The 27,363-nt window shown below is 39.1% G+C and overlaps 2 protein-coding genes across 2 annotated transcripts in view; one reads left to right on the top strand and one right to left on the bottom strand.

The window, feature by feature from the left end:
• RhoGAP19D (Rho GTPase activating protein at 19D) overlaps window positions 1-27,363 on the bottom strand; it is a 117,778-nt gene that overhangs the window by 33,519 nt on the left and 56,896 nt on the right. Inside the window, exons 3-14 of the mRNA XM_022061346.2 lie at window positions 25,518-25,637; window positions 24,997-25,144; window positions 23,153-23,286; window positions 20,772-23,028; window positions 19,887-20,015; window positions 16,969-17,214; window positions 15,413-15,688; window positions 13,670-13,780; window positions 10,685-10,805; window positions 9,245-9,367; window positions 4,426-4,543; window positions 4,098-4,196 (exon numbers count right to left, since the gene is read on the bottom strand). Coding sequence (XP_021917038.2) covers window positions 4,098-4,196; window positions 4,426-4,543; window positions 9,245-9,367; window positions 10,685-10,805; window positions 13,670-13,780; window positions 15,413-15,688; window positions 16,969-17,214; window positions 19,887-20,015; window positions 20,772-23,028; window positions 23,153-23,286; window positions 24,997-25,144; window positions 25,518-25,637 — 3,882 coding nt within the window. The remainder of the gene's footprint in view (window positions 1-4,097; window positions 4,197-4,425; window positions 4,544-9,244; window positions 9,368-10,684; window positions 10,806-13,669; window positions 13,781-15,412; window positions 15,689-16,968; window positions 17,215-19,886; window positions 20,016-20,771; window positions 23,029-23,152; window positions 23,287-24,996; window positions 25,145-25,517; window positions 25,638-27,363) is intronic.
• Window positions 253-3,879, top strand: LOC147872446 (uncharacterized). Its single transcript, XM_087356474.1, has 2 exons — window positions 253-3,337; window positions 3,823-3,879. The coding sequence occupies exons 1-2, from the start codon at window positions 1,460-1,462 to the stop codon at window positions 3,877-3,879; spliced, it is 1,935 nt and encodes a 644-aa protein (XP_087212600.1). The 5' UTR covers window positions 253-1,459.

The raw sequence follows: 27,363 nt of genomic DNA, 5'->3' as shown, positions 1-27,363 counted from the left end.
CTGACAGGATAACCTCCCATCAGCAGCAACAAATCCCAGTTTGAATGGTCGAGGCTCCCGCCACGACGAAACCCCGTTAGCGTTAGCAAAATTTCCGTTCTTATATTACGACCGATTACCATTTCCAGCAATGCGTCTTGTGCGCAGGAATGGTTTCACCTAGGTAGGGACGATGCTTGCGCTTGCGCAGGCCTCTGCCCTCAGTTAGCTTCTTTGGTTGGTTTGGTTGGCTTTGAGAGTACCCCCCGATCATGGAGGCCATCAGCTGAAGTGATCTTCCCCCCATGCCGCAGAGGCCTTCAGCCGAAACGGCCCCTCCCTCTCTGGGTTCATACCCCAGAGACCCAACCAACCAAATTCCTTCGACAACTTGCCTGACAGGATAACCTCCCATCAGCAGCAACAAATCCCAGTTTGAATGGTCGAGGCTCCCGCCACGACGAAACCCCGTTAGCGTTAGCAAAATTTCCGTTCTTATATTACGACCGTTTACCATTTCCAGCAATGCGTCTTGTGCGCAGGAATGGTTTCACCTAGGTAGGGACGATGCTTGCGCTTGCGCAGGCCTCTGCCCTCAGTTAGCTTCTTTGGTTGGTTGGTTGGCTTTGAGAGTAGCCAGAGTTCACCCAAGGGCAACCGAGGGCGACTGATGTTCAGCAGGCCAGCCGAAGCCATCCCCAAAAGACGGCCAAGTCAGCACAACGAGTGGTTAGACTACTCGGCTACCCTGACTGAGGTTTTCCGTGCTTTCCTCAGTTGTAAGGCGAATGCCAGGGTATAACTTAATAGGGGCACGGCCCGCCACCCTTTCCCCCGATCATGGAGGCCATCAGCTGAAGTGATCTTCCCCCCATGCCGCAGAGGCCTTCAGCCGAAACGGCCCCTCCCTCTCTGGGTTCATACCCTAGAGACCCAACCAACCAAATTCCTTCGACAACTTGCCTGACAGGATAACCTCCCATCAGCAGCAACAAATCCCAGTTTGAATGGTCGAGGCTCCCGCCACGACGAAACCCCGTTAGCGTTAGCAAAATTTCCGTTCTATATTACGACCGTTTACCATTTCCAGCAATGCGTCTTGTGCGCAGGAATGGTTTCACCTAGGTAGGGACGATGCTTGCGCTTGCGCAGGCCTCTGCCCTCAGTTAGCTTCTTTGGTTGGTTGGTTGCTTTGAGAGTAGTGTAGGAGGTGAGAGTGTGGAAGGAGGGTGCGAAGAGAGCTGAAGTGTGAATCGCTCTTAGGCGAAGTGTGTTGTAGACGAGATTATTTTGTGCTGTAAAAGACGTTTTAGTTGATTAAATTCATTATTGCTGGAGGACATTGTGGTCTCTTACAATCCACCCAAGTTTACAATCGGATCGGATTTGAGGTAGCAGACCCCAGAAGAAATAAAGGGTTGACAATCAAGGTCGTATACCGACCCACGCTACATTGGTGTCAGAAGTGGGATTGTCAACCATGGATTGTGTACTGCAAGAAATACTGGGGAGATTGCAGAGGCTGAGCAGCGACCAGCAACACCTGCAGGACAATCTTGAAGACAAGATGGATGCCAGCCAGAGACAGCTTCAGGACAATTTTAAAGACAAGATGGATGCCAGCCAGAGACAGCTTCAGGACAGCCAGAAACAGCTACGAGACCAGTTTACATGCATCCAGCAACAGCTTCAGGACAATCTTAAAGACAAGCTGGATGCCAGCCAGAGACAGCTTCAGGACAGCCAGAAACAGCTACGAGACCAGTTTACATGCATCCAGCAACAGCTTCAGGACAATCTTGAAGACAAGATGGATGCCAGCCAGAAACAGCTACAAGATAAAGAAATAAGCGCCCTGAGGTGCAGTCAGGTGGAATTAGAGGAAAGGATCACCGACGATCTCGGACAAAAGTTAGAGGCCATGCGGCGCGAGTTCGAGACACGGCTGCAAGCGGTGGAGGCCCGAACAAGGCACGGAGGGGCCGGAACGTTCGTGGGTGGCACGGACCGTGTGAAACCGCCTAAGTTCGACGGATCCACGTCTTGGACAGTATTCCATCGGCAGTTTGAGGCTGTGGCCAACCACAATGGCTGGACGTCTGGGGAGAAGGTCACGCATCTCCTTGCCGTACTTCAGGGGCAGGCTGCTGACATTCTGCATGGCGTTCCTGTTGGGGCGGCCTACGACGACATCCTCAACGCATTAGAAGGCCGTTACGGGGACCATCAGCTGGCGGCGGTCTACCGATCTCAGTTGAAATCAAGGACGCAGGGAAAGGGCGAAACTCTGCAGGAATTCGCAGCGGCAATAGAGAAGCTGGCCCATCGAGCGTTCGTAGGGCTTCCCGCAGATTTCCTGCAGAGGGAGACCGCTCACGCTTTCATCGACGGCCTGGGAGACCGAGAGATTAAGCAACACCTTCTAATGGGCGAGGACCGATCCTTCAATGAAGCACTCGGACAGGCCCTGAAGATACAGGCAGCAAAGACAGCCGCAGGATCAACACTAACGGTGCGTCAAATACGGTCAAAGGACCCGACGGAGGAGCGATCGCCCCAGGATAGACGTTCTGGATGGGGGCGACCGGTGTGCTGCCAGTGCGGCGCCCCCGGCCACCTTATGAGATGGTGTCCGCAGGTCTCCGCAAGGACCAACCAGGTCTCGGGAAAACGAGTAATGGCCGGCGTATGGAGGGGACCGTCGGCCCCACCACCCCCTTCCCCTCGCTTTACACTGAGCGTGGTCACCAAGAGGAGTGACGACGGTCTGATCACCGAAGGCTGGATTCGGGGAAGACGCTGTAATGTGACCATCGACACCGGAGCTGCAGTGACCATCGCCAGGCCCGACGTCGTAGCGGGAGAATCAGAGCGGGAGCCGAGCAGACCCCAATCCACACGCCTGACATTAGCGAGCGAGGAGAAAAGAACGTTCCACAGGTCCCCGGAGGCAGACGTCGCATTCGAGTCCTTGAAAGAGTCGCTGTGTGCATCGCCCATTTTAGGATATCCACGACCTGGCGAGAAGTTCCTGGTAGACACCGACGCAAGCAGCGTTGGGATCGGAGGCGTGTTATCCCAGGGACGGAGGCATACCAACGCCGACGCTCTCTCTAGAAGGCCATGCTCGGAGGACTGTGGCCACAGCCAGAAGGTCGAGCAACGAGCGGGTCGAGTAAAGGTGCGAGCCGTCGCCGCTACAGTCGCGGATGGCTGGGACCGGGTGACACTAAGAAAAGAGAAGCAGGAACGACTCTATGACGCGCATAACCGCCAGCATCTGAAGATGGCCAGTGACCGGATGAAGGCACGCTATGATCGCCTGGCAAACTCGGCTGGCTTCCAGGAGGGAGATCGCGTGAGGTTGTATCATCCCACCCGGACAAAAGGGAAGTCTCCCAAGCTACAAACATCTTGGGAGGGCCCCTACAGCGTGGTGACCAGAATCAACGACGTGGTTTATCGGATTCAGCGGCATACCCGGGCCCGGATGATGGTAGTCCACCTGGACAGGTTGGCGCCGTATTCGGGTACTGCTCGGGACGAGCAGCTTTGAGGAGGGGGTAGTGTGATGTGTTGGGGTTGGCATTGTTGAACTGTTTAATGACATTGTTGTATTCATGCATTGTTGTATTATTATTGACATTGTTGCGTTTAGCATTGTTGCATTTGTATAAAAGCCGACTGACAATCGGCTTTGAGAGTAGTGTAGGAGGTGAGAGTGTGGAAGGAGGGTGCGAAGAGAGCTGAAGTGTGAATCGCTCTTAGGCGAAGTGTGTCGTAGACGAGATTATTTTGTGCTGTAAAAGCCGTTTTAGTTGATTAAATTCATTATTGCTGGAGGACATTGTGGTCTCTTACAATCCACCCAAGTTTACAATCGGATCGGATTTGAGGTAGCAGACCCCAGAAGAAATAAAGGGTTGACAATCAAGGTCGTATACCGACCCACGCTACAATATTCTATTTCATAAACGTCCTAATGGAACAAACAAAACAATAAATAAGGACTTCAAACACCTGTTTACAGAAAGCGACGTTACTATGATCTCTTCTTATCTGCGTAAAGAAGGACTAGGAAGCAAACACAAAGCCTGGAGAGGATTACGACGACTTACCTGTTGCTGCTGCTGAGAATCTCGTCTTTCCTTGTACAGGGAGAGAATGGGGCCTCTGAGAACTGCCCACACCTGCTTCCATGACCTGTCACCAGCTCGCTGGAAAGAAACACTTCGATAACAACGAAATTACTATGAACACCACAACCAAAAGTAAATTAACACGATAATGTTAATAGCTATTGCTAACAACGTGACCCATGTCATCCATCTCAGGCAGCTGGTTCAATCCATTCATGGCGTAAATCATTTTAAAAACAAACACCATTTGATTTTTCTTCATACATCAACATGTTCAATGCACTTTTGGTTGAAATAAAATAACTACCTTGCCATCCACGAGCGTTATCTTGCAGTGCAGCCATCCTTCTCTCAAAAGATTCTCTTTGGTACTTTCTGGTCGGAGGGTTTCTGCAGTGTTGGTGGGCTCGGTTCCAATGCTGCTGCTGTAATAAATCATGAAGAGAAAAGTTCACATCAATCAACACAAGTCTCTTCACTTGTAACCCGGGTAAAAGCGAAGCGAAGAACAATGTTCTAATGAAACATTCACAACAAAGTTTACGTATATCAAGACCAAAACATGCGTCCTAAAAAACTTGTTTCCACTAGGCACAGAGGTTTATTCTACTACGCGGAACACGTCATTAAACTGTTGACATTTCATGCGTTTGCTATTACAAGATGATCGAAATCGAATACAGTGAAAGGTAAACCAATCATATCATCTGCGTGGGGAGAAAATAAAACGTAAAGCTCAATGAGAAAAGTCGCGTTTCTTCGAAACAAACATCTTTTAAAAAATCACGCGTTAACTTTCCACTCTGATCACATCCTTAGTGGGCACACGAAGCACGGAGTTGGTGTAAACTATTTACTGTCTTACGTGGGAAACTTATTTCAGCTTTACCTCAAACTGTTCAACTTGTTTTACGGAAAACATATTGCCAAAAGCAAACATACAGCAACATCTTTCACTGAAAAATATATCTATCCATTGCTAATATTTTAAGCCATTTTTCACAAAGGCATAAAGACATTTCAAACGCTCATATTAAACAACGGTACGGAGAGTACAAGACTTTCTGAGCTAACCCGCTTGTGGGTGCGATGTCCAAACTCCTCTTGAAGCACATCACAGGCAAGCAACTTTTTCTTTAAAAAAAATAGCTTCTGGTCGGTTGCCATGTACCGGAAGTTACTGATATGGACACACTCTACAGACAAATATTTCAATTACATGCTTATTACTTTGTAGGTGGATTTTTATCTTCCCAAAACATTCGCAATGCAACACAAAAAACACGAATTACTTTGACGCCTCGAGAAACACTCAAATGTTCGAAAACCCTACACGCCTCAAACCGCTCGGCAACCTTTGACCGACTTCATTCGTGGCATAAACAGGCATTTCGAAGAAAGTAAATTACAAATGAAATAATTCATGTCGCCATGTAGGATGACAAACTAATAAAACGATACGTCGTGTAAAATTAAACAAAATTAACATACAGCTGCTAACTACAGAAAACAATACATAAACATTAGTGCACGTTACAGTTGAAACAGCGTTACTATAAATAATAATGACTATTATGCTAAATTAGATTCTATACATAAAATTACCATTAGAATTAGATGGAATTAATCTTTGCTAAGCGGACAAAAATATTGGATTATAAGAAGTATTATCATTGTGAGGAATTAAAGGGATTTCTGAACAAATAAGACGCAATTATTTGACTGCTAGATTATTATCATCAACATTAACATCGCGGAAAAGAAAAGGTGTATCGACTAACATTAACTCCGAACTTTGAAACAGGACAAAGGAAGGACATGCTTAGCAAACGGTAATGAAATCCGCAAAGAGGAACATATTTTATTCAACCGCGTAGAATACATCGGTGGGATGAGTACGACTGAGTTACTTTGGATATATGAGAGAAAATTAAAACTGGTCTACAAGCATGCGGGTTTCTGTAACACACGACAAAATAAATGACGTGACAGCACGCGACTTAATTGCTGTTGGCTATCTGTCGTACGTAACGGTCGCCACGTGACCACCACCAGGTGTGTTCTGTGGTTCAACCAGTTTATGGTTAAACTTCCGTTTCAAATCATGGACAACTGAAAAGGATACATTCCCACACCCCTCATCAACAACCACTTAAAACGTACGCATTACAATGGCCATCTGGAAGGAACGCCCCTGCATGCTTATCGTGGAGGGTAACTTTTATGGAGGGAACAATCGCAGAAGCCTCAGAACGGATTTTCAACCGAAGATAATGAGTATTTCAATGCCTTACAACAGTCACTGTGTAGAATAATATAAAATACAGCATTCTTCCAGGCTAAATATACATACATGGATCAACATATTAAGGACAGAATGACAAAAATGTTTACCCCATTGCAATTATCAAAACCAAATTCAATCCAACTATCTTGCATTTATTTACCCGCAGGTCTTCAATGTTCCTAAAGTTTGCACGGACTTCGATGAAATGAAATTTTGATTGAGCCCTTGTTAAACGAATATCAGAAATAATTTTTAATGTTGTGTCCTTTAATATATGATGAAACACATATTAAGAAGCACTTGTTCTATTCAATTCAAGTACCATTTGGTTTACTGATGGTCATACAATCTGTAGCCAACGAGCATTTTAACGGTAAAACAAAATATGGTACCATAAAGACACAAAACAGCAGATGACAACAGAATACATGAAGAACACAGACCCAGGTCATGCTGTATCAACAGTCAGAGTGAGGTACAAAGGCTGCAAGAAATTGTATAATTATCTGCAAGAGAAGTCAGTAGCACAAAACTGCTCATCTGCATATATTTAAATATGTGATTAATGTAATTTCCTAATAAACATATGGCATACAGTTACAAGCAACATGATCAATTAAAGCTTAGTTTTTTCAGGAAATTCATTATTGCTGTGGAACCAAATGTTCCTCACTACCATCACAAAAATCTGTCACCAGGCCCTACCCTGAACCACGTCAATACAAGAACCTGAAATCTCACAGGTCAATACGATACTATTACCTTCCATCCTATACCTATGTCTCCAAGGTGGCCTCTTTCTAAGTCTTTAAAATAAAATTTTGTGTTCAATTCTTGTGTCTTCTGCAGGTACTATTCTACACGTTATGCTTATTTCAGTCTCAGTGAACTACAATGCATATGAAACACTCTAGTGCCACTGACTCGTCTAAAAGCAAAGAGACGTATACATGCCGAGTAGTACATACATACTACATACTTCCATCAGACACTGAAACGTTGAGCATGCCTGATCTAAACAAATGTAAAAACTCTTCTATGTTCCTTCAAAATGAAAGACAACAAATAAAAATAAAAATGCAACAAACAGTTAACAGTTAAGAAGAACGAGGGATCACATCAGAGAGCTGTGACCACCATTTTCACAAACCAAAGTTACCAGCCCTTCGGAGTTCAAAATTTTATGATAGCATTAAAATACCAGAATTCTGATGAAAGTGAAATTGGGTTCCCAATTCTCGTGTATGAGGCTGCACTATAGAAATCTAACTCATAAACCTCTAAAAATTGTTTCTCCATGAAAAAATAATCTCAGTTATAACAACTTGCATAACTAAATGTAATTAAAACATATTTAATAAGTAACTGACTAACTCCTTGCATTATAACTGGAACTCTATTACAACAAAATGTTAAGCACCCAAACTTACCTAAAAAACAATATGAGTTGTAGCAAAAAAAAAAAAAAAAAAAAAATCCAGACTGGCCGCAAGGTGAAACTAAAAAGTGAGTTTCTCAGCTAGATTATAGTAGAATATAATCTGCTGAATCATTTGCTGTTAATTTCAAAATCTATGACATTTTAAAACTTGCTTTTGAAATGGAAACAATAGCACAATTCAAACATCCTAGTGGTTTTTACAGTTAAAAAGTGGAATAAACTCTGCTGTGAAAGTGAATCCCCACGTGTGCTGATGAAACCACGCATCATGAGTTTACCCTATAAGTGGATGTTTGAATAACTTTAGGTGTAATATTTATCTTGAAGCAGACATAATCAATTTTGAGAATGTACACAGGATAAAATTAAAGTTACTGATCCATACACAAACATATGATTAAGACAGGTGTAAAATAATAACTGTTCTCTTCTGTGTAATTATGCTCTTACAATATTTCTGTCCATTTTTCCAAAATTACAGTAAAGGCCAACAATTCTATTACATAACTATAGGCAGCTCACACATTCTACAGTGTCTAAAGAAGATGAACACACAAACACATAACATACGTACAAATATAATCAGAAAGAATTTCTCCAGGCTCGATGAACCACACAGAATGTTGCATCAAAGTAAGGCATTAACAATGGAGACAGTCTTTCTTGTGTCAATGGAACAATGCAGGAATACATGTCTGAACATAATGCATTGTACATATGTAATCTGCCATTGGGAAAGTGGACAGTACCTCATTATAAGATTCCATCACCTCAAAGGGCAAGTGAGTAGAGGTCAGTTCAATAATACCATAACTGGAAGGACTCGTCATGTGCATTTTGAATGGTTTCCCATTTCATCACTGTGTCAGTTATGCATGAAATGTTTTACAAACTTTCAGATCAATCACAGAATAAAGGATCTTCCCACAGGCTGTCTTAGATATTTCACAAAATCACATCTGCTTCCAAACTGTATATTAGAATAATAACAAAACTTCACTCACCAACCTATGAAACTGACAAAATATTTCAGATAATTAGAATGTTGTTTATTTTATTACTTCAACAACGATTCATTTACTGTGAAACTCCTGTATAGCTTGCAGTGTCAGCAGTAAAGCCATAATTCACATATTATCATACGAATGTAAATTTGATTGGAGAACAAAACCAGGAAAGTGAGTTTCGGAATGTGTGGAAAACAAAAATTCAAAATATGAAAGAAATGTGCAACATATGTTTCAGAATATTATGGTGGCAAGAAGTAATTTCAATGGGGAAAGTTAAAAAAAATCAGAAAAAGCTGTCACCACTGTTAATGTATGAGTAATAATAGGGAGTTGGGACTGGTTCATTGAGTCTATTCAAACAGCTGGAGGGAGGCCAAGACTCTCTCACCACTGCTGTTGCCTAGCAGGAGCTGGAGTCGGTTGTGGTGATGGAGCTGCGGCTTCTTCAAAGAGCCGTTTCAGTCGTTGAATGTCATCAGGAAACAAAGGAGGGCGCCACCGTCTGTGGGCACTGCAAATTCCCATCCACATTCACACCTATTTTACATATGCACTCATACCCAGGCTTTATTTTCTAAACTTGTCTCTATAAAAATCATCTCATTTTGCTTGTTAAGGATATAGACAGATATAAGGAAGGAAATCTAAAACATCCAAATTGCAATACCAATATAATGTTTCCAATTATTCCATCACTGCAAAATCAAAATGAAAATCATATCACCAAATGTTCAGTATTGCACTATGTGTATGCTCTACCTAAATACATATGAATTTTGTAATTCAGAATTTTTATCAATCTTAATACATGAGCATGCTTTCCCTTATTAATTCATAATTTTATACAAATAATTTATGTATTCTACTTCATATCTTTCATCAAACCTGATATAAATCTTCATAGAAAAGTTTTGTAATGTAAGTATATAATCTGTTTGTATATTTTGATTTGACTTTCATTACAATTTAAAATAATAATGTTTACAATATACACAATATAAACTGTTTCAGAATTTTACTACAGTTACAGAAGTCAATGCTCATAATTTTGTTATAACCACATGTCATGTGTGGCATAAATCAACAAAAATCTAATAAATTAATATATTTGAAGTACAAAAGTATATTTCTCACAGATTACCTATACTTGTGTATCAACCACTATGTACTGTTAGCTCTAAGAAATATATAATTTTCAAATAAAATCACTAGACATCACCACTAATGCAGCCATAAAGCAGCGATAGTTTTCTCAAACCAGAAAATTCACTAAACTTCAATTTTCATAACAAGTGACTGGCTATAGTTTTAATGTAGCACGGTCCATTTTCAGCCTAATGAAGTAACAATTGTGATTTTTAATTTAAGTATTATGAAACCAACAGAGTTAAAACATGGCCCATAGCAAAGCAAAAACACTAATTTCTGACCAGTAGTTCCACTCATTCCAATACTAAACCCAAGTAAGCACTTTCAACTGGACATTTCACAAAGCAGAATACAAAGCACAACAGTAAATTCTATTCTGTACACAACACAGTAAAGTCATATACTAACTAACAAAATTTCATATATAATGGTACGCCAGGCAAGTGTCATGTTTCTGAGACTTCACACACACCAATAAAATTTGACAATCTCCATGTAACAGATGGAATAAATATCGCACCTCTGGTATATGGACAGTTTATTACCTCAGTTTCCCCATAAGGTGACATGTCTTGCACCTAATTTACATTACATTTACAACTTTACAGTGTAATGTTTTACAACAGAAAATTATTAATACTGAAGAAAAAGCAAACTATTTTGTATATAGTGGCCCTACCTTCGAAGCTGCATGCGCGGTGATTCCGCATCACTGAGGTCTAGGTCGCTATCCACATGCATGCGATCACCCCATGTGGCCTTCAGGTAGGACACCCTCCGCACCAGTCGTTCCTCTTCCGCTGCAACATACAAAATAGTAAACAATCTAATTTTTTGCTACCCACTTTTTGTTTGGCAAATTATCCAAAGTAAATAAAAGTTTATAGTTTCACCATCTGTCAAAGGCAAATTTAACTTTTAACACATTCACCGCTGAAATCAGTGTTTCCCATTTACCAGATACACTGTAAGACTGCCAGTGCCCCCACCCCCAAAGAAACCACCACTTTTTATAACCTGGGTTTTAAGCCCAGGCATTTAATTGCCACCTGCTTGTAAATGCCCGGAAGTGTATGTGTTAACAGAGATACTCTTTCAAATAGCAATAAAATCAATTTCCTTCCTCATTATGGAATACTTGGCCAAACTTATCAATGATCTAATTATATACTAACAAAAAGCTTTCTTTATAAACAGGCAAAAAATCCTTCATTAATAATCTAGTATCATTTAAGACCATTAACCAGAATTGCTATGTAAATAAAAGTGTTACATTTTAAGAATATGTAATGTTTCATTATTGAACCTAATGCAACAAATAAAATGCAATGCCTACTAACTTCACATTTTCCTCTTTACAAGCTGTCATAATAAAATATAACCAAGACATTTGTAACTTTGAAAATGAGAAATAAATCAGTAATCTAAACTATAAAACTTCTGAAAGTATTAACTGCATAATACCCAAACATGATTAAACCATAATAAACGGAATGTGCCAGAGCTCAGGTGGTTAGTCACTGGCTTCTCATGGCAAAGGCGCAAGTCAACACCCAGGACAGACAGACCATGCAGGATTTGTGGTGGACAAAGTGGCACTGGGACAGGCGTTTCTCAGAGTCCTTTGGTTTTCCCATCAATATCATTCCATCACTGCTCCATATTCACTCATGTATCATCAACGGGATGGACAGTGACCTATTCATGACCCAATTTAGCAGAGAAATAGTCTCACCCAACAACAACAAAAAAACATAACAGTCACTTGCTGTAATAATGTATGAAAACAGTACTTTGTACTGAACTGTAACATAATCTAAAATAACAATATCTTAATTTTATAAAACCATGTTATTATACCAATTTATTACTAAAATATTAGTATTACAGCAACCATATGCAATAAGGCAGAGATCTACTGAAAATTTTCAAAGAGTAGCAACCAGTAGTAATGTTAGTGCTACCATGCTCAGAAATATATTTCCAGATTTCAGTCAAAGGAAAAAAGCATTAACTGGGATTTGAAACCATAGCCTTCAGTTTGATAATCTACTTTAATAATCACCTTGCTAAACCATCACTCAAAATCACATGTAAAGGAGGCCTAGTGATACAAAACTTGATACAACTGCATTTGGAATTAATTAAATTATTTGTAAACATAAGATGATGCGAACAGCTCTAGGGTGCATTACCATTTTACATGTATTTTGAAACAATTCTGATGACGTCACATACATATATGCTTGCCATTCAAAGTTTATGTCACTAATAAAAGGATATCTGGAAGATAAAGGTAATAATTTTTGTGCATAAAGGGCATGGGAATGAATGGAAGCGGTAATGTGTGTGAAACAATGGAAATCCTAAGGTGAATAAATCATCACAGTGTTTTCACTGAAACCTTTTAACCCCAATTTCTTGGGGGTACCTCATCACTGTTATTATAGGAGGCTTTTATTTCTAAAGATGGCAAACATTCAGAACAAAGAATATAAATTAATTTTGGGGTCCTAACTTGTGGTTATAGAGAAAACTGAACACATCCATTTTCCTTTTCTGCTCATATCACAATTCCCAAAAGCAAATTCATAAAATTTTATAACTCATATGAGAATTAATTTGAGTTATAACGATTAAGAATACAAGCAATAAAAAATCTTTGATTACTGTAATTAAGTAGACAATATCAACTTTCATTCCATTCACCAAAAAATTCCCTAACACTGACTGCAGAAATTAGTGGAACACATTCAGGGCTCAGTAGCCACAACCACAACACTTATAATATCTGCATAAAACATGAATATCACGGGCTGATCCCTCGTCCAAGGAGTCCTACCGAATGTCCATAGATCAAGCCAACTGAAAAAGTTGGGGACCTGTAAAGGGTACCGGAAAATGTACAAACATTGTTAAACCGGAAAAAGAAGAAAAAACATGAATATTAATATTTCACCCTTGAAACATTTGTGATTTTACACACAGATGGGAATAAATGCTGGAGATTATTTCATACAATAAGTGCATTTAAAAACGTAAAAGTTAAACACATATTCGTAATCACCTTTCATTTGGATTTGAAACATTCTGCTACTCTGGTTACCCTAATTACAAACAACACCAACTTCCTTCACCCCCTACAAGAAATGCTTGGATGATGAAACAAAACATGGCTGCACCCTTCACAGTCACAATCAATATAACCATTTAACAACACAATTCCCTAATGATCCCAACAAAAAATAATTTACTAACACAAACAAACAAATAGGATTTTAGGTTTCCTGGACTGAGAGTACGAAGATGACTGTCCCTTGGGTTGTAGCATCATGTAGCCTGGTAGAAGTTTACCAAAGTTTCAGAGACCCTGCTGTCTCCACCATGGTGGAGGCAGCAAGGACCTCTGAAACATTGGTAACTGTCTACCAGACTACAAGATGCTACAACCCAGAAGATTGCCATCTTAACAGGATTTTGTTTCTATGTCCAAAATAAATGCCTCATAAAGACTGAATTAACATATCTGATACTCCTTGAACATTATGAACTGAAAAGAATTACAATGCCTTCTGATTTCTTAGGACCAATGGGAATCAAATGATTCATGAGGTTCAAAGTAAAGTAAACATGGGGATTACATCAGCAAATGAACTATACTTACAAACATTTTGGTTTTTCTGACGCCGAATAACACCTGATGTGTCAGGAGTTGACGTAGTGACAGCAATGCTACTGTCACTTGAAAGTGTACTAGGAATTGTACTAACAGGAACTGAAACAAACGAGGTGACAAACACAACATGCCACATCAATGCAGGCAAGATCACAGGACAAGCAATGCAACCTCAAAGCTACATACTACATTCTTACAGGAAAGGTTATTTGTTATTTAAAAATGTAAACACTGTTGAACAGTTTCTTGACAATCTGCTTTGTTGGGCACTTGTACTTCACATCTCAGTCATTCTAATCAACCTTAATTGACTGTCAATACACACTAAAACAGTGTAACACTATTCCATAATTTTCTGCTTCCAAGCACCATTTGTACCTTTCTAAGTTTCAAAGCCACACAAAATCTTTATGACCATGACAACAACACGATCTTGTCCAATTCCATGAAGTCGATGATTGTTTGAGATTTCATGTGTCTTCTGTTAACATGTTTTAAAATCGTACTCTCATTTGGTTAGAGATAAATGAACATTTGAAAAACTAAACCCATCAATAGTTTATATTCTACTAAAGAACTAATAATTTAGCCAAAGTGATTACTTTTATCTTTAAATGTGCATGCAGTAACATGCTCAAGCAGCAACTTTCTGAGATTATAAGTTAGCATACGTACGTATGTATGTACATACATACATGCACCACTTGAACCAAAAATAAGCCAAAAGCATGCTATAAAACAAATTACTGTACAACACAACTCAAATTAACTGTTCTGAATTAAACAAATTATTCTATAATTCATATTCTATTAAATATAAAATCCAGTAGAGTTGCCTCAATTCAAAGATGGCAGTCTGCTGGGTTGTTGCGCCGTGCAGTATGGCAGAAGTTTACCGACATGTGAGGGGTGATTGATGCCTCTATTATCAGGGTGATAATAATCGCCCTGCTGATGGAGGCAGCAAAAACCTCTGAAACGTCTGTAAACTTCAACTATACTACATGGCACAACAGCCCAGAAGAGCCATCTTCAGACTCACCGCCATGAAAACCTAAATTCAGCTGCAAACTCTAAAGGTTCAAAACACATCAGTTATTTTCTTACACTAGTAAGGTATTGGAGATATGGAATAAAATGTGGTGATATGGTAAGACAACAGTCTCCAGTACTTCATACACAATAGCACTTAGGTGGCATTCTATGAGCAGAGATCAAAGCTTCCACCTCTGCTGAAGTTTTGTGTGGAGGAAACCAGACCTCCAACATGGGTCAGTTGCAGTACCTCCTCCTCCAGCCATCATGCTATCACAGGCTGATAAAGGGATTGAACTGTGTCAACATGTCTACAAAATAATCAGTGTGAAGGAAACTAAAACACTGAATAAAATATGCAATGTGTTTTAATAAGTTATCCATAAAATACAATGATGTGGTGGACTATATTAAACTGGAAGGTGAATTCTGCTTCCTGCTGATAAATGGGAAACTAATCACTGCATTTACTTTCTGAATGAACACTTAAAAATGAAAGGATATTTTCCAGTCAGTTTGCATTAATTATAAGTAAACTGACATTTCAACTGTGAACATATACATTATTTTTAAATGGCAAATTCCCTTTTTCTGAGACTTGAACAAAATATTTTCATCTCTACAAAAAGAAAAAAAACTGTTTAAGTTGTGCTGCACAGTACATTAGAACAAACAAAACTTTAATAAAGCCCTAACCTGGTGAGATGTTACTGACAGCAGACATGAGCTTCCTGATGCCATCATGTGCTTCAGTCATGGACCCTTCTTCAACCCCGTAAGTGGGAGAGGAAGTCACAGGTTGTGGCTCAGCTGGCCGAAGAGGATTAGCAATAAGAAGCTGGCTGGGTCTAACTGCAGCAGGGAGAGCAGGAGGAGGTATGGTGGAGTCAGAGGAAGAAGGAGGGCTGTCCATCTCTTCATGTTCATCCATGGGAAATGCACCTTGGCGCTTAAGCAATCTGGCCATGCGTTCTGACAAGATGGCCACAACAATAACAAAAAATAAACACGAGGGGAAAAAGAGAGAGAAATACATTTAACGTAACAGAAGGATAGTGACTGGTGAAAAAATATAAGCAAGCTGCTTAAACATTTGTGCATAAAAAAGCAGAACTTGACATTGAGTGAAATGCAAAGACATTATGTTTTACTACCACTAATAACAGTAACAATAACAATAATAACATAATAACTCTTGATGACACAATAACAATAATAATACAATTTGAAAATTCAAATTCATTTTAAAAAATAATTTACAAACGTTCCATACATGGATAGGCAATAATACTTCACACTCAACATCAAAATTACTGCTTAACAGGAAATGAACAATAAAATAACTCACACACTCTTTGTGTGTGCCTTCTTAATCTTATTCCCAGGAGCAACGAGCCCCTTATGCTCAATTCTGAATATACAAATATGAATCTTAAAAAGGTTCACTCAAAAATAAAGTAAAATGTGTCACTTCATGCAATATGAAACCAGGTAATGCTTTCCTAAAATTTATTTAGTAATTAGTGTCTTTTTTCCTTCTTAGTCACTTCAAGCTTTGCATTTCATCCAATGATAATATATTTACAAAACCTATGCAAATGTGCAAGCTACAGCAAAGACTATGTTGTATTAACAAAAATTATGCGTACAACCTACGCAAGTTCTCACGTATAAACATGTATACACAGTAACAAAAAAACCCACAGAAGTTACAATCTAGGACTGCCCATATGATACAAAGTGTCCAACAACAACAACAACAACAACAAAAAAAGATCATTACATTTAAGGAGTATCCCATTCATAAACAAATGTGTATTACAATTATAAATGTGCACAACAGCATAACAGATACTTCTGAAAAAGTTCAGTGTGTGCACATGCATGTGTGCATGCACACAGGCACATACACACACAGCAAATTTTAAAACACAGGAAGTCAAATTCCTTGCAAAACTTAAAAGAATACAGCAACCAATAAGAATAAGAAATTGTTACCCTGAAACATTAAAATATATTTCAATGCATTATCTTATTAATTTGTATCAAGTCTTCCACCAAGAGGAAACAGAACATAAAAGTTCTCTCAGAACTATGTATGTAACCTGTACATAATATCTTACGACACATTACTATATTACCACAACAAAGTGTTTCCATTTAAAAAATGTGACTACAGTGATAATACAAGCCAACACATGGAAGTGATTATAAAACATGCAGGTTATCCCTTCAAATATGAGGCACCTCACCTGCTGTTACTGGCGTACGAACAGCAGCAAGATAAGAGTCCTGACGAACGGCTTTATGTCTCTGTGGTTCATTGGCCCCTTCACCACGGTCGTCTTCCCCATCGTGTAGCCATTCCTGAGTATTGCAAGTTAAGCCCTGCCGTGATGGAGAACCCATGACAGCTGTCCAAGACTCAGCTGAATTGGAACGTGCTCGCAACTTAACCACTTCATTTGTTTCATGTTGATTTTCTTTAGATGGTATATCTGGAAATTACATAACAAAAATGCATTACAAATTCTATTATTATTTAAGATGAATTCAGTGCCATGATGACATTAACTTTCAGAAGTAGAAGTTATAAAAAATTATGAGCACACTCATCCATAAATCCATAAAATAAAATTACATACCACACGCAGTTACTACAAAATTTACAATTATGCAAAAGTTCAGATCTTTCAACAACCATCACAGAAATACTACAGGGTATATTCTTAATAAAGTTATTTCAGACAGCAGAATAAGCAACTGCAGTCTATAAAATATGTTAGTGAGAAGTAAAGTTAAAGTAAAGTTTGTCCCACTACGTGCCATACAGGCGCTTGGGGTGAGTGGAGGTATAGCTCCTCTCTTTCTTGACCTCAGCATTAGATGGGGGTGAGTGGTCAGCATCACGCCCCGGCCGGCTTTACCCCCGGGAAAGGACCCCGGTACCCATTGTAGAGGAGGCTGGGTGGGCCCCAGAGCCGGTCTGGATGCAGAGGCTAGAGGAAATATCCTCTGCCCCCATTGGGGATAGAACCCCGGTCACCCAGCCCACAGCTAGTCACGGTACTGACAGAGCTATCCCGGCTCATATGTTAGTGAGAAACAAATCATTGTAAATATTTTTACTGATAAACACTACTTGTCAGGTATCTTTAACAAGTTCAAGTGGCTACTACAGGCTTCACAAAGATGGAAAAGGAACTGTGAGAGCAAGTTTCAAGAGAATAATTACTTCCAATCAAACCTGTCTGCTGAAGTTATACAGCTAATAATGGGCTCATTATCATCAAAATTTTTTTCTCTAATATTCCTTTAATATTGAGTGAAAATATAAACTGTAATTTTATCACTGTAAAATATTTTATTGTTTGGCTATTTCATCCTCTGTATCAAATTTCATTCTAAAAGATCTGTAGAAGTCATTTTGATAATTTCAAATTTTGTAACTGAGCATTTGTGGTCTAGGTCTTTACACAATTTATGAAGCCTGCAAAGAGTCTTCAGGTACAATGATTTATGCTATGTGAAGCACTTTATATCTTCAACCACATAGCAACAACATTAATTAATATGTATTATAAGCTGTCGCTGCTCTGCTGTACAACACTGTTCGATACAACATCTGCTACAATATTTGCATAGCCTGTTATTCTATTTGTTGATATTAGTCACAGTCAAGCAATGCCATCTATATTCACAAGTTACTACATACAAATAAGGTCAGTGACAATACCTGATTCTAAGAACACTACAGCAATCTTTAAAATAGACTGGCTTATTACTCAGACTTTAAATTAAATAGGAGTAACAGTACCACCCCAAGAATATTTTGCACAAAGAATTATGGTACCTGTACTAATGTATAATGTAATTAGTCAATTACATGATGTAGGCAAAATTATAAACAACAAACTATTCTGCTGTTATGAGAGTTAAGAAGTCTCTGCAAAACTACAAATATTTTGCTATACTACCATAAAGATTTCATCATTAGTTATTTGTTCTGATTTACTGATCAAATATCTGATCTTCAGAATTAATTCACATTACAACCTGTGAAAAGCATTTACAATGTAACGGTCAAGTGCTCATAAAAAAGATGGGAAGTAATTTCATGAAGTCCAGTGCTGCATACACATTTCAGAATATACCTTTGCAGTTATTCTACAAACCTACATTTCTTCAATACAGACTTTTTCATAACAGTTTACATTTCTCATGCTTTTGTAACATGCTACAGTGATTAGCAAATGTGTAGAACTCAAGAACACCCAACTTAAAAGTATGTAAACAAACTGAGGTGTGAACCAATATTTCACACTGACTACAGAAATTCTAACCAAACATAATTTACACAGATTAAGGAAGATTAAGTAAAGGTCTACAGTAATTTAAAATAATTAATTTTATTATTTATCTACTACATTTTCTCACAGTGCCTCAGCCTGCAAAATTCTTCCGATCCCAACCCCAATAATCTACCACCGAAAATAACAAGAAGTAAGCCCAACATGCCAATATATATTATCATCAGCGTCCCTAAAAGAACAAAAAGAAAAAAAACTAAAATCTAACAAACTAAAATTAAAATTAAAAATTAATTTACTCCCACACAGTTTCTATTTTGTACATGTCATTATGTTGCCATCCTACAGAAGAATGAGGGAGAAAGGGAGGAGTGTTAGTACAACATGACCTGTACGTGCTCTGCTAAAAACTATGATCCAAAATAACACTCGTCTGTTGTATGCACAGTGCGAGTAGTGCACACATGTAACAATAGAGCAAAGACCACTGCAAAAAAGTATTTTTGGCTACTAAATACCTGCTCTGTGTTACTGTTGCAAAGAACCAACCCATAACAAGCTGAGCCAAAATAACAACTGTGGAATGAAGATGTCAAGTAAGCTAATGCAGACAATAAGATTTACAACAGGTTTAAAGCACATCAACAAATACAGAGTTTCAAATACATTCACTTGTGCATAGTAAATGGGAAAGGAGATCTGGTAACAGAACCAGAAACCAGTTGGTGCTTATGCTCCTAAGTGTGCTATATAGTTTTAGATGCATGATACATTTAGCAGAAAAGTGAACAGTTACTAGAAGACAAACATTTACACAAACACAAAGACACAGTGCACCTCTCATTTCCACGCCTCTCTACCTGTCCTGTGCTGGGAGAAATCACGAGGGGGTTCACAATGGAGCTGCTTGCCACCTACAGGGATCAGGCGGTTCCCAGATAAGATACTGCCTGTCGTTGCTGTTCCATATTTCTGTGAGTGTGTCACCGCTATCCCACGCCACCATCACCACCACCACACCACCATTATCAACATTAGCACCAATGAATTACATGCTATATACACTCCTATTGCATTTTAAGAGCTTAAAATTCTTCAATTTTTAAGTAGCTATTCTCTTCCATATTTATTTCAATACAATGAAACTTTCTGCACTCTAATTCACACTACTGCTTTGTGAATTGAGAATGCAGATTAGGGATGTTTCTACTATATCTGCATGCCAGGCCACCAAGATGGAGATGAGGAAACAAGAAGGAAAGGCAAGATGAGCACACCCACAATTTCAAATTCATCAAATTTGACACCACAAAACAGCCTTGTGTATAAACATGGAAAGTTAACTCCACTAAAATTGCACAGAATTTCTGATTAAGAATGGCTACAGATACAGTTAGCTGTTTTCACAAACTCAAAATAACTCTGAATATACTATGCCAACCTGAAGATAACATCACAGATACAACTGCTAAATGAAATACAAAATGTAGGATTTATGATTCTGTTAATACTTAATATAAATTTCTGGAAAAGTAAGTACTCATGCCAATTTACTGATAATTCATAAAAGATGGATTGCGACAGGGTTATGGCCAACACATACCGAAAGGAGCACAGAATGAGAAGGAAAAAAACACACTACTTCAAGTATCCTATGGAAGAGGGCACTACAAAGATAAAATTTGTTTCTATGGGTATCCTAAACTGGAAATTTCCAAGCACAAACTGAAGGCAAAGTCCATTACCTGCACTTTCTAGTGATCTGCTCTCTCGATTCATCCTTCTGCCATCCCTTGCTCCACCACTTGCACTTGTACTTCTTGATTCAAATTCCCTCTTACGAACAGCTACATTAGGGACACTGCGTTTTGATGACAGGCGAGACAGTTCACTGCGATACAGGCTTGTTCTGTCACTGGCAAGGCCCTCATCTTCATCTAATCTACCAGTTTCAAACTGACGAGCACGCCTTGACACCAATTGTAACATGGGATGCATATGGGAAGGATTTTGATTACTAACTCCTTCACTAGAGGCTGATAAGGAACATGGATACTGTGTTCCAGAATCAGCAGCTGTTGCTCCTATAGCTGGAGATGAAGATAGAGATGATGGAAGAGAAGAAGAGCCACCACCAACATCAAGCACTTCTTCTGTGTCATCACTCAATGCTGATGAAGTGCATGGCTCTCCTGATGCTCCTGGATCTAACACTGGGATGTTTTCATGTATGCGAGTTAGAGTTGACACAAACAAAGCTTTTCCTCCACTGCCATGTCTGTGAGATCCAGAACCTCCATTAGAGCTGCTACCAGTTAAGCTGGCACTGGGTGAGACAGGCGTTATTGGACGGAACTGAGAGCCTGTTTGCTGACTGAAGGAAGATTTGTTTAATGCTGTGGTTGGAACATTTGATACTGGACCACCATAGATAAACTCACCTCGAATGCTACTTAGATTATGATCCCAAAGTTCCACTGATGCTTCGTCATGGCAGGATCTCTCCTCGCCACTACTACGTGATGATAAAGAATCTCTCTCAGAGTCAATGTCGGACTTGACGCGTTGGAGATTCTGGTGTGTAGGCTTGGTGCTGGTATTTGTGGAGGTCGAATAATTACTCCTACCACTGCTGGAGCTTCTAGGTGGGGACTGCTGATGGTATAGGGTGGGAGAACATGAACCAAGATTCTGAGGTGGCCACAAAGGTCGTTGAAATTTTTGTGGTCTAGCATAGAACTCTCTTGCAATAATGGCATGTTGTGAAAAGAGGGGTGATGATGGTTGCTGTTGATTTCCTGAAGCAATATTCCAAGATATTGGTTGATTTGGTCGTTTCAAAAATTCCTCCTTCTGTTCAAAACTCTTGCGTATCCTAGACATAATTAAGGAGTCATCACTGCTGCACCGATCTTGACCTCCACCAGTCAGAGTTGATGATGAATCAAATGACAGCAAGCTATCCTTGCTCCCTTCTGAGACAGTAGTATAGTTATCCCTGGCTAAACCATTAGAAGGCAGAGAAACTGAAGAGTCTCTCCGGCTGGTCCCACCATCAAGGCTCAGCCTACAACCGGCTGTACCTGAGTAATGAAGTCTTTGAAGACTGTTCACACTTCCTGCTGTCAAGTGGACATTCTCTGTGCTACCATAACTAGAACTAGCCATGTTGTTATCACTCAGTGGAACTGCAGACCCTAAATTCTGTCCGTGATACAATCCTCTACTTCCCTCAGAATTCTGATATGCCAAACCACCCCCTGCACTACCCATGACATCTTCACTCTGTCTTAAATTGTACATTGCACCCGAGCCAGAACCTCTACTCCATACTGAATTATCCACACTCACACGCCTTTCTTTACCAGGTACGCTGTAATACAGATTCAACTCATTACCACCACCCACTCCAAAAATTTCACCTCCACCCCTTCCATTTCCTGAATAACCATATGTGCTTGCTCTGTTCACTGCTGGACCATTACCTTCACTGTTCCTCCGAACAGACGGACCCTTTGTATGAGAATGAAAGTTTGAAAGTTCATTATTTGTATCTTCCCCTCTAGCACCATGATAAAATGTAACACGCTCGACAGTTCCACTGTGATTTTCATTTCCAGAAGTAGACAAGCACTGTGGAGACCAGATATCTGAATTGTTCGTTGCAGTGGACATCGCTGAGTGGCTTGTTTGCAGAAAAGTAGCAGTGTTTTCTCCTTGGTTATCAACTAGGTAAGGAGAAGTTGGTAGAAAGGGTTGAGAGCTGGCTTGGTTCTGTGATGTGACGTGCACTCGGCGATGATGACACGGGTTGTGGGGCAAAGGTAGTGATGATGCATGCTGTTGCTGTGATGTGGGCTGTAGTGATGAAAAGGGAACTGGTGATTGCTGTCGCATCATACTGGCTTGCCCAATATGACGATGCTGAGCTGATTTCTCAGGTGCCTTCATACGTGATGGCCTCTGGTTAGTCTCTGGGTTATGAGCTGTCTCACCAAAGTACTACAAAAAAATTATAAAATATTAATAACTCTTAAACAACAGAGGTTAATATTTTAAATCAACAGATAACCAGTGGACAAATATAAACATTTACATTCTTCACTGAATATGGACTTTAACTTACCAACTGCAAAATGTCATCTTCTTTAGGGACAACTAAGAGATGCAGAAAGTTTCCACTTTGTTGTATTAACTGCACAACTTGTGCATAAGAACGTCCAGTGATGGTCTCTCCGTTCACACTGATGATGCGATCACCTGCAACACAATAAGTACATTAATTTCTGTTCACAGAACATCATCTGAAGAAAAATTATTTGGGTTAAACAACAGAAAGGAATTGTTTTTTCAATGCATAGAACTGTAATAAGCAATACAATACTTTTAATCAACATAAAAATCATTGTGTCTAACCATCTGTAACATCATCTTAAGAATATATTCTGAACATTATAAGAGCTTTGAGATATCTCTGTAGTATTTTCTATTCCCCATCTCCCCTTTCCATTTCACAGCAGGTGATGCATGCATCTCACCTTTAAAGTAACCTCTGTCAAATAAGTCTTCCAGTGTCCACAGCTGCCCACTCTTTATCATCAAAGAACTGAGCCAAACTAACTACACACACACACACTTTCTAAACATCTAAAAATGGCCTCTTGATCAGCCTTCTTCTTCTTACACATATCTTGAAAAACAGAATGCATAAACGGTGGTGACAGTTGCATATACAATACATCTAAAGAAAGGAAATGTGGTGTATTCCAAGAATAACAAATGATACTTTATATAACTAGTTTATTTAACCTGAACTATAATTAGAAATGTACAAGAACCAGTTTTGCTTTTGATGCTTTTATTTAATGCACACTTCTATCTGTAACTGAATTTAAATTACTGTTCAAAGTACATCACTTATGTTTGTGAGTTCAATTAGACGGATACTTCTCTTCTCAATCCGATGAAAGTACATCTATTATAGAAAGAGGCAGAACTGAAAGGGCAGCATCCACTTTCATATAAAATGTATTCCTATAACTTTATTTATTAAAGTAGAACATTTGTATATTGTAATTTTCACAGAACAAATTAAATGAAATTTTTAACAAAGTATATGAGAAAACTGATAATTAAGATGCCAAGGTGACTGTTCATACTATATTTCATAATGCTCAAGATCTGGCCTCACACAAAGTCTAATACAAAGTGTGTATTGGTCTAGTTTATGAGCTGGTGTATCTCTGTTAATGCAGTTCTGACTATAGATTGGACAACCAGGGTTTGATCCCTAGCAGAGGCACAGGATTCTTCATTAGCCTCTGCATCCAAACTGGTTCTGAGGCCTACCCAATGGGTACTGGGGGTCCTTCCCCAGGGGCAAAACACATCTGGGGTATGACACTGACCACTCAACCCCATCTAGTGCTGAAGTGAAGAACAGGAGGAGCTACATCTATTTTCCTTCAAAGTGCCTACATGGCATGACAGCTTTACTTTGGTATAGTCTTCCTCAAGCTTTGCTTGCTGGTTGTTGGTCGGTTGTTCTTCGATTCCCTATATTTCAATGTATATTTATCTGTTAATCACCTTTTGCATAACTTATGTTGAGATAACCTGCTGTACAGTTGGGCCTAACACACACCACAGGTGTAGTGATAAATGACTATGAAGCACTGACCAACAGTGGATATCACAGTGCTATAATAGTACCTCTATCGCTATTAAATATTTACTCCTTTCTACAAAATTTATGTACACTCGGCCACGAAATTCAGCATCCATAGTGGCTGTGTCTTACCAATGCCTCTGGTGTACCCAATACAAAAATACATGACAGAAGTATTAAGTTATACAAAAATACAAAGTTACTGTTTTGGACTACGTGGCATATAATTTATTTGTAGTTTCCTAGAGACTGCTATAAGAGATGCCAAATCAGGACAAAAACTTTGATGCTGAAGCATTTACCTGTAGCCAAACCAGCTGCATGTGCAGAGCTGTTTTCACGAACATGTTTCACAAAGATAGTGTCCATAGGCTCATCCAACGCTGCTGATCCTGGACCCTGCTCACCAAATCCATGGCGCAAACCAAGCCGTCGATCGCCTTGCAGAACCTGGAAGTAATATATACATAAAATAACCTCTCAGAATGTAAAATTAATATGGTATCTCAATAAACATACGTGACAGGGACATTCACATTTTTTATTGACAATTTCAATCACTGTGAATTATCAAGTTGTCTTTATAATGGGGAATTGTTGATTTTTCTTTGTGGTAGGCACTGAATTCTTAAATATAATTTAGATGAGCTTCATCTTCAAAGGATTAAGCAAATTAGATCGTACTGAGTAATCATAAGTGTGGTCTACTCCAAGATGTTAAGTGAACAAAAAATGTTTCCTAACTCTTGATAACAGAGACATCCAGTATCTACTGTTGTTACTGTGGTAAGATGAAAATTTAACCTTATGCCATAACACTTACAGTGTAAGATTCAGGAGGATAGACAATGAAGTGGCGCAATGTAAAACCAAAGCCATTGTTGTCACATCTCTTAAGGAACAGACTCCTCGGACCTCTAGACCAACCCTCCTGCCTGTCTCTCTGAAACACAAATATTATTATTTTAACAAACACCCTACATAAATTCATACATTCCCTGGAAAAGCAGGCAAATTACATCTGCTATGAAAATAATTAATATTTACCAATTTAAATTTTTGAAGTCAAATTAATGAAAGAACAGAAAGTAGACAGACGGTGAGATTTGTAGTATAAAGCTACAGTGGAAATAAATCACGGCTAGGAAGTTCAATTCCCAGTATGGCAAGGACTTTTCTCTTCGCCACCATATCCAAGCAGGATCTGCAAAGGTTTACTTCCCTTTTCCACCCCTCCAAGTAAACACTCACCTGTTTAAAAAATCATGCCTATAACGAAATTTCAATGGAACAGCTACTTATTTTCAATAACCTTTAATCTCGTTCACATCCTTTCTTCATATAGTTACTGATGAAACACACCTGTAAATGGGCAAGTCCAAATGCCCACATCACCACGAACTGAAAATATGATTATGTACAAGAGAATTTTAAATACTATGCATTCTCAGTGAGTGGAGACTATAATTAGAGAACGTTATAAAGGCTTGGCTCGCATCAAATTGCCACACACTGAAAACAACCAACGGCAGAAAACAACTACAACGGTGACAGCTAGTAAGTTCTTGCTTTTTACATATGATAATAGCTCTTGGCAGTATACTGCCAAGTCACAGCAAATCATCCATTTCTTTGTCAAAATTGCGTTACCACAAGGAATCAAAATGTCGAAGTACTCCACCCCTCGTATAAGAACTTAATTGCTTTATGACGTAATAAACCAAAACAACGAGCCACCAGCAATAACAATGACGCTATTTTTTATAAAAGAATTTTGGTTTTGTTTCTCCATTTTTTAACTAAAGTTTGAGACCGAATTTTAGTAAATTCTCTAGAAACAGCTGTGCTAATTTAGACAATTTCCGAACATGATTCAAATCTATAGCACCATGAGACTGAATATTAAAAGAAACCTCTATGTCTACAAAATAATATCACAGGTGCAAAACAAAATTTACTTAAGAACATAAAATAAAGCGACGCATTAAAATAGTTCATTTAACTGGTTCTACGCCACCGGAAATAAACGCCTGAAACTAAAACATAAATATAATAACAAACTACTTGGCCAAAATCCATCGTTCTATTCCAATTCAATTTGGCGCCAAAGAGTAGGTGTTATTACCTGAGGACGGAAACAATTTCCAGTCTCCGAAACGGATTCTTTTATTAAAATCAGACGATAAATAACACCCAAGAAGATTCCTATTGTAATAATACACCATTCTCACAAACCTTCAAATTTAATAACTATAACAAATTTCCAGTAATACAATGAGAATACGAATCTTGGGAATATAATCTATTAGCAAAGCTCTGGGTTGGTCTGCTGTACTCAGATCTGACGACGCATATAAACAAGGCTATCCTCGAGTTGCAAATGTGTGTGGACCGTGGACCGGTGTATATATAAGCATTTTATAAATATAATTCTTTTATTAGATAATGTAGTTTAAACAAGCCATAAATCAAACCACTTTGACAAAGACCACTTGGCGAAACGGAAGTAGCATCATTAGTTCCAATCAACTAGAGCTCCTTCTTGATTCGATAGCCTTGTTCAGCCTGCCGTTCAAGTGACAGCAATAAAGACATTTGTTTGAAAGCTTCAGAAATTCTTTCGCAGTAGTAAGCATCGAGATAATCAGCTGCTGGACTGTCTGGTATAG

Source organism: Zootermopsis nevadensis, unplaced genomic scaffold, assembly GCF_977971745.1.
Source record: "Zootermopsis nevadensis isolate Lab colony 2312 unplaced genomic scaffold, Znev_1.0 Znev_ptg000027l, whole genome shotgun sequence".
Classification (NCBI taxonomy): Eukaryota; Metazoa; Arthropoda; class Insecta; order Blattodea; family Termopsidae; genus Zootermopsis; species Zootermopsis nevadensis.
This window is presented reverse-complemented; position numbering and strand designations above follow the sequence as displayed.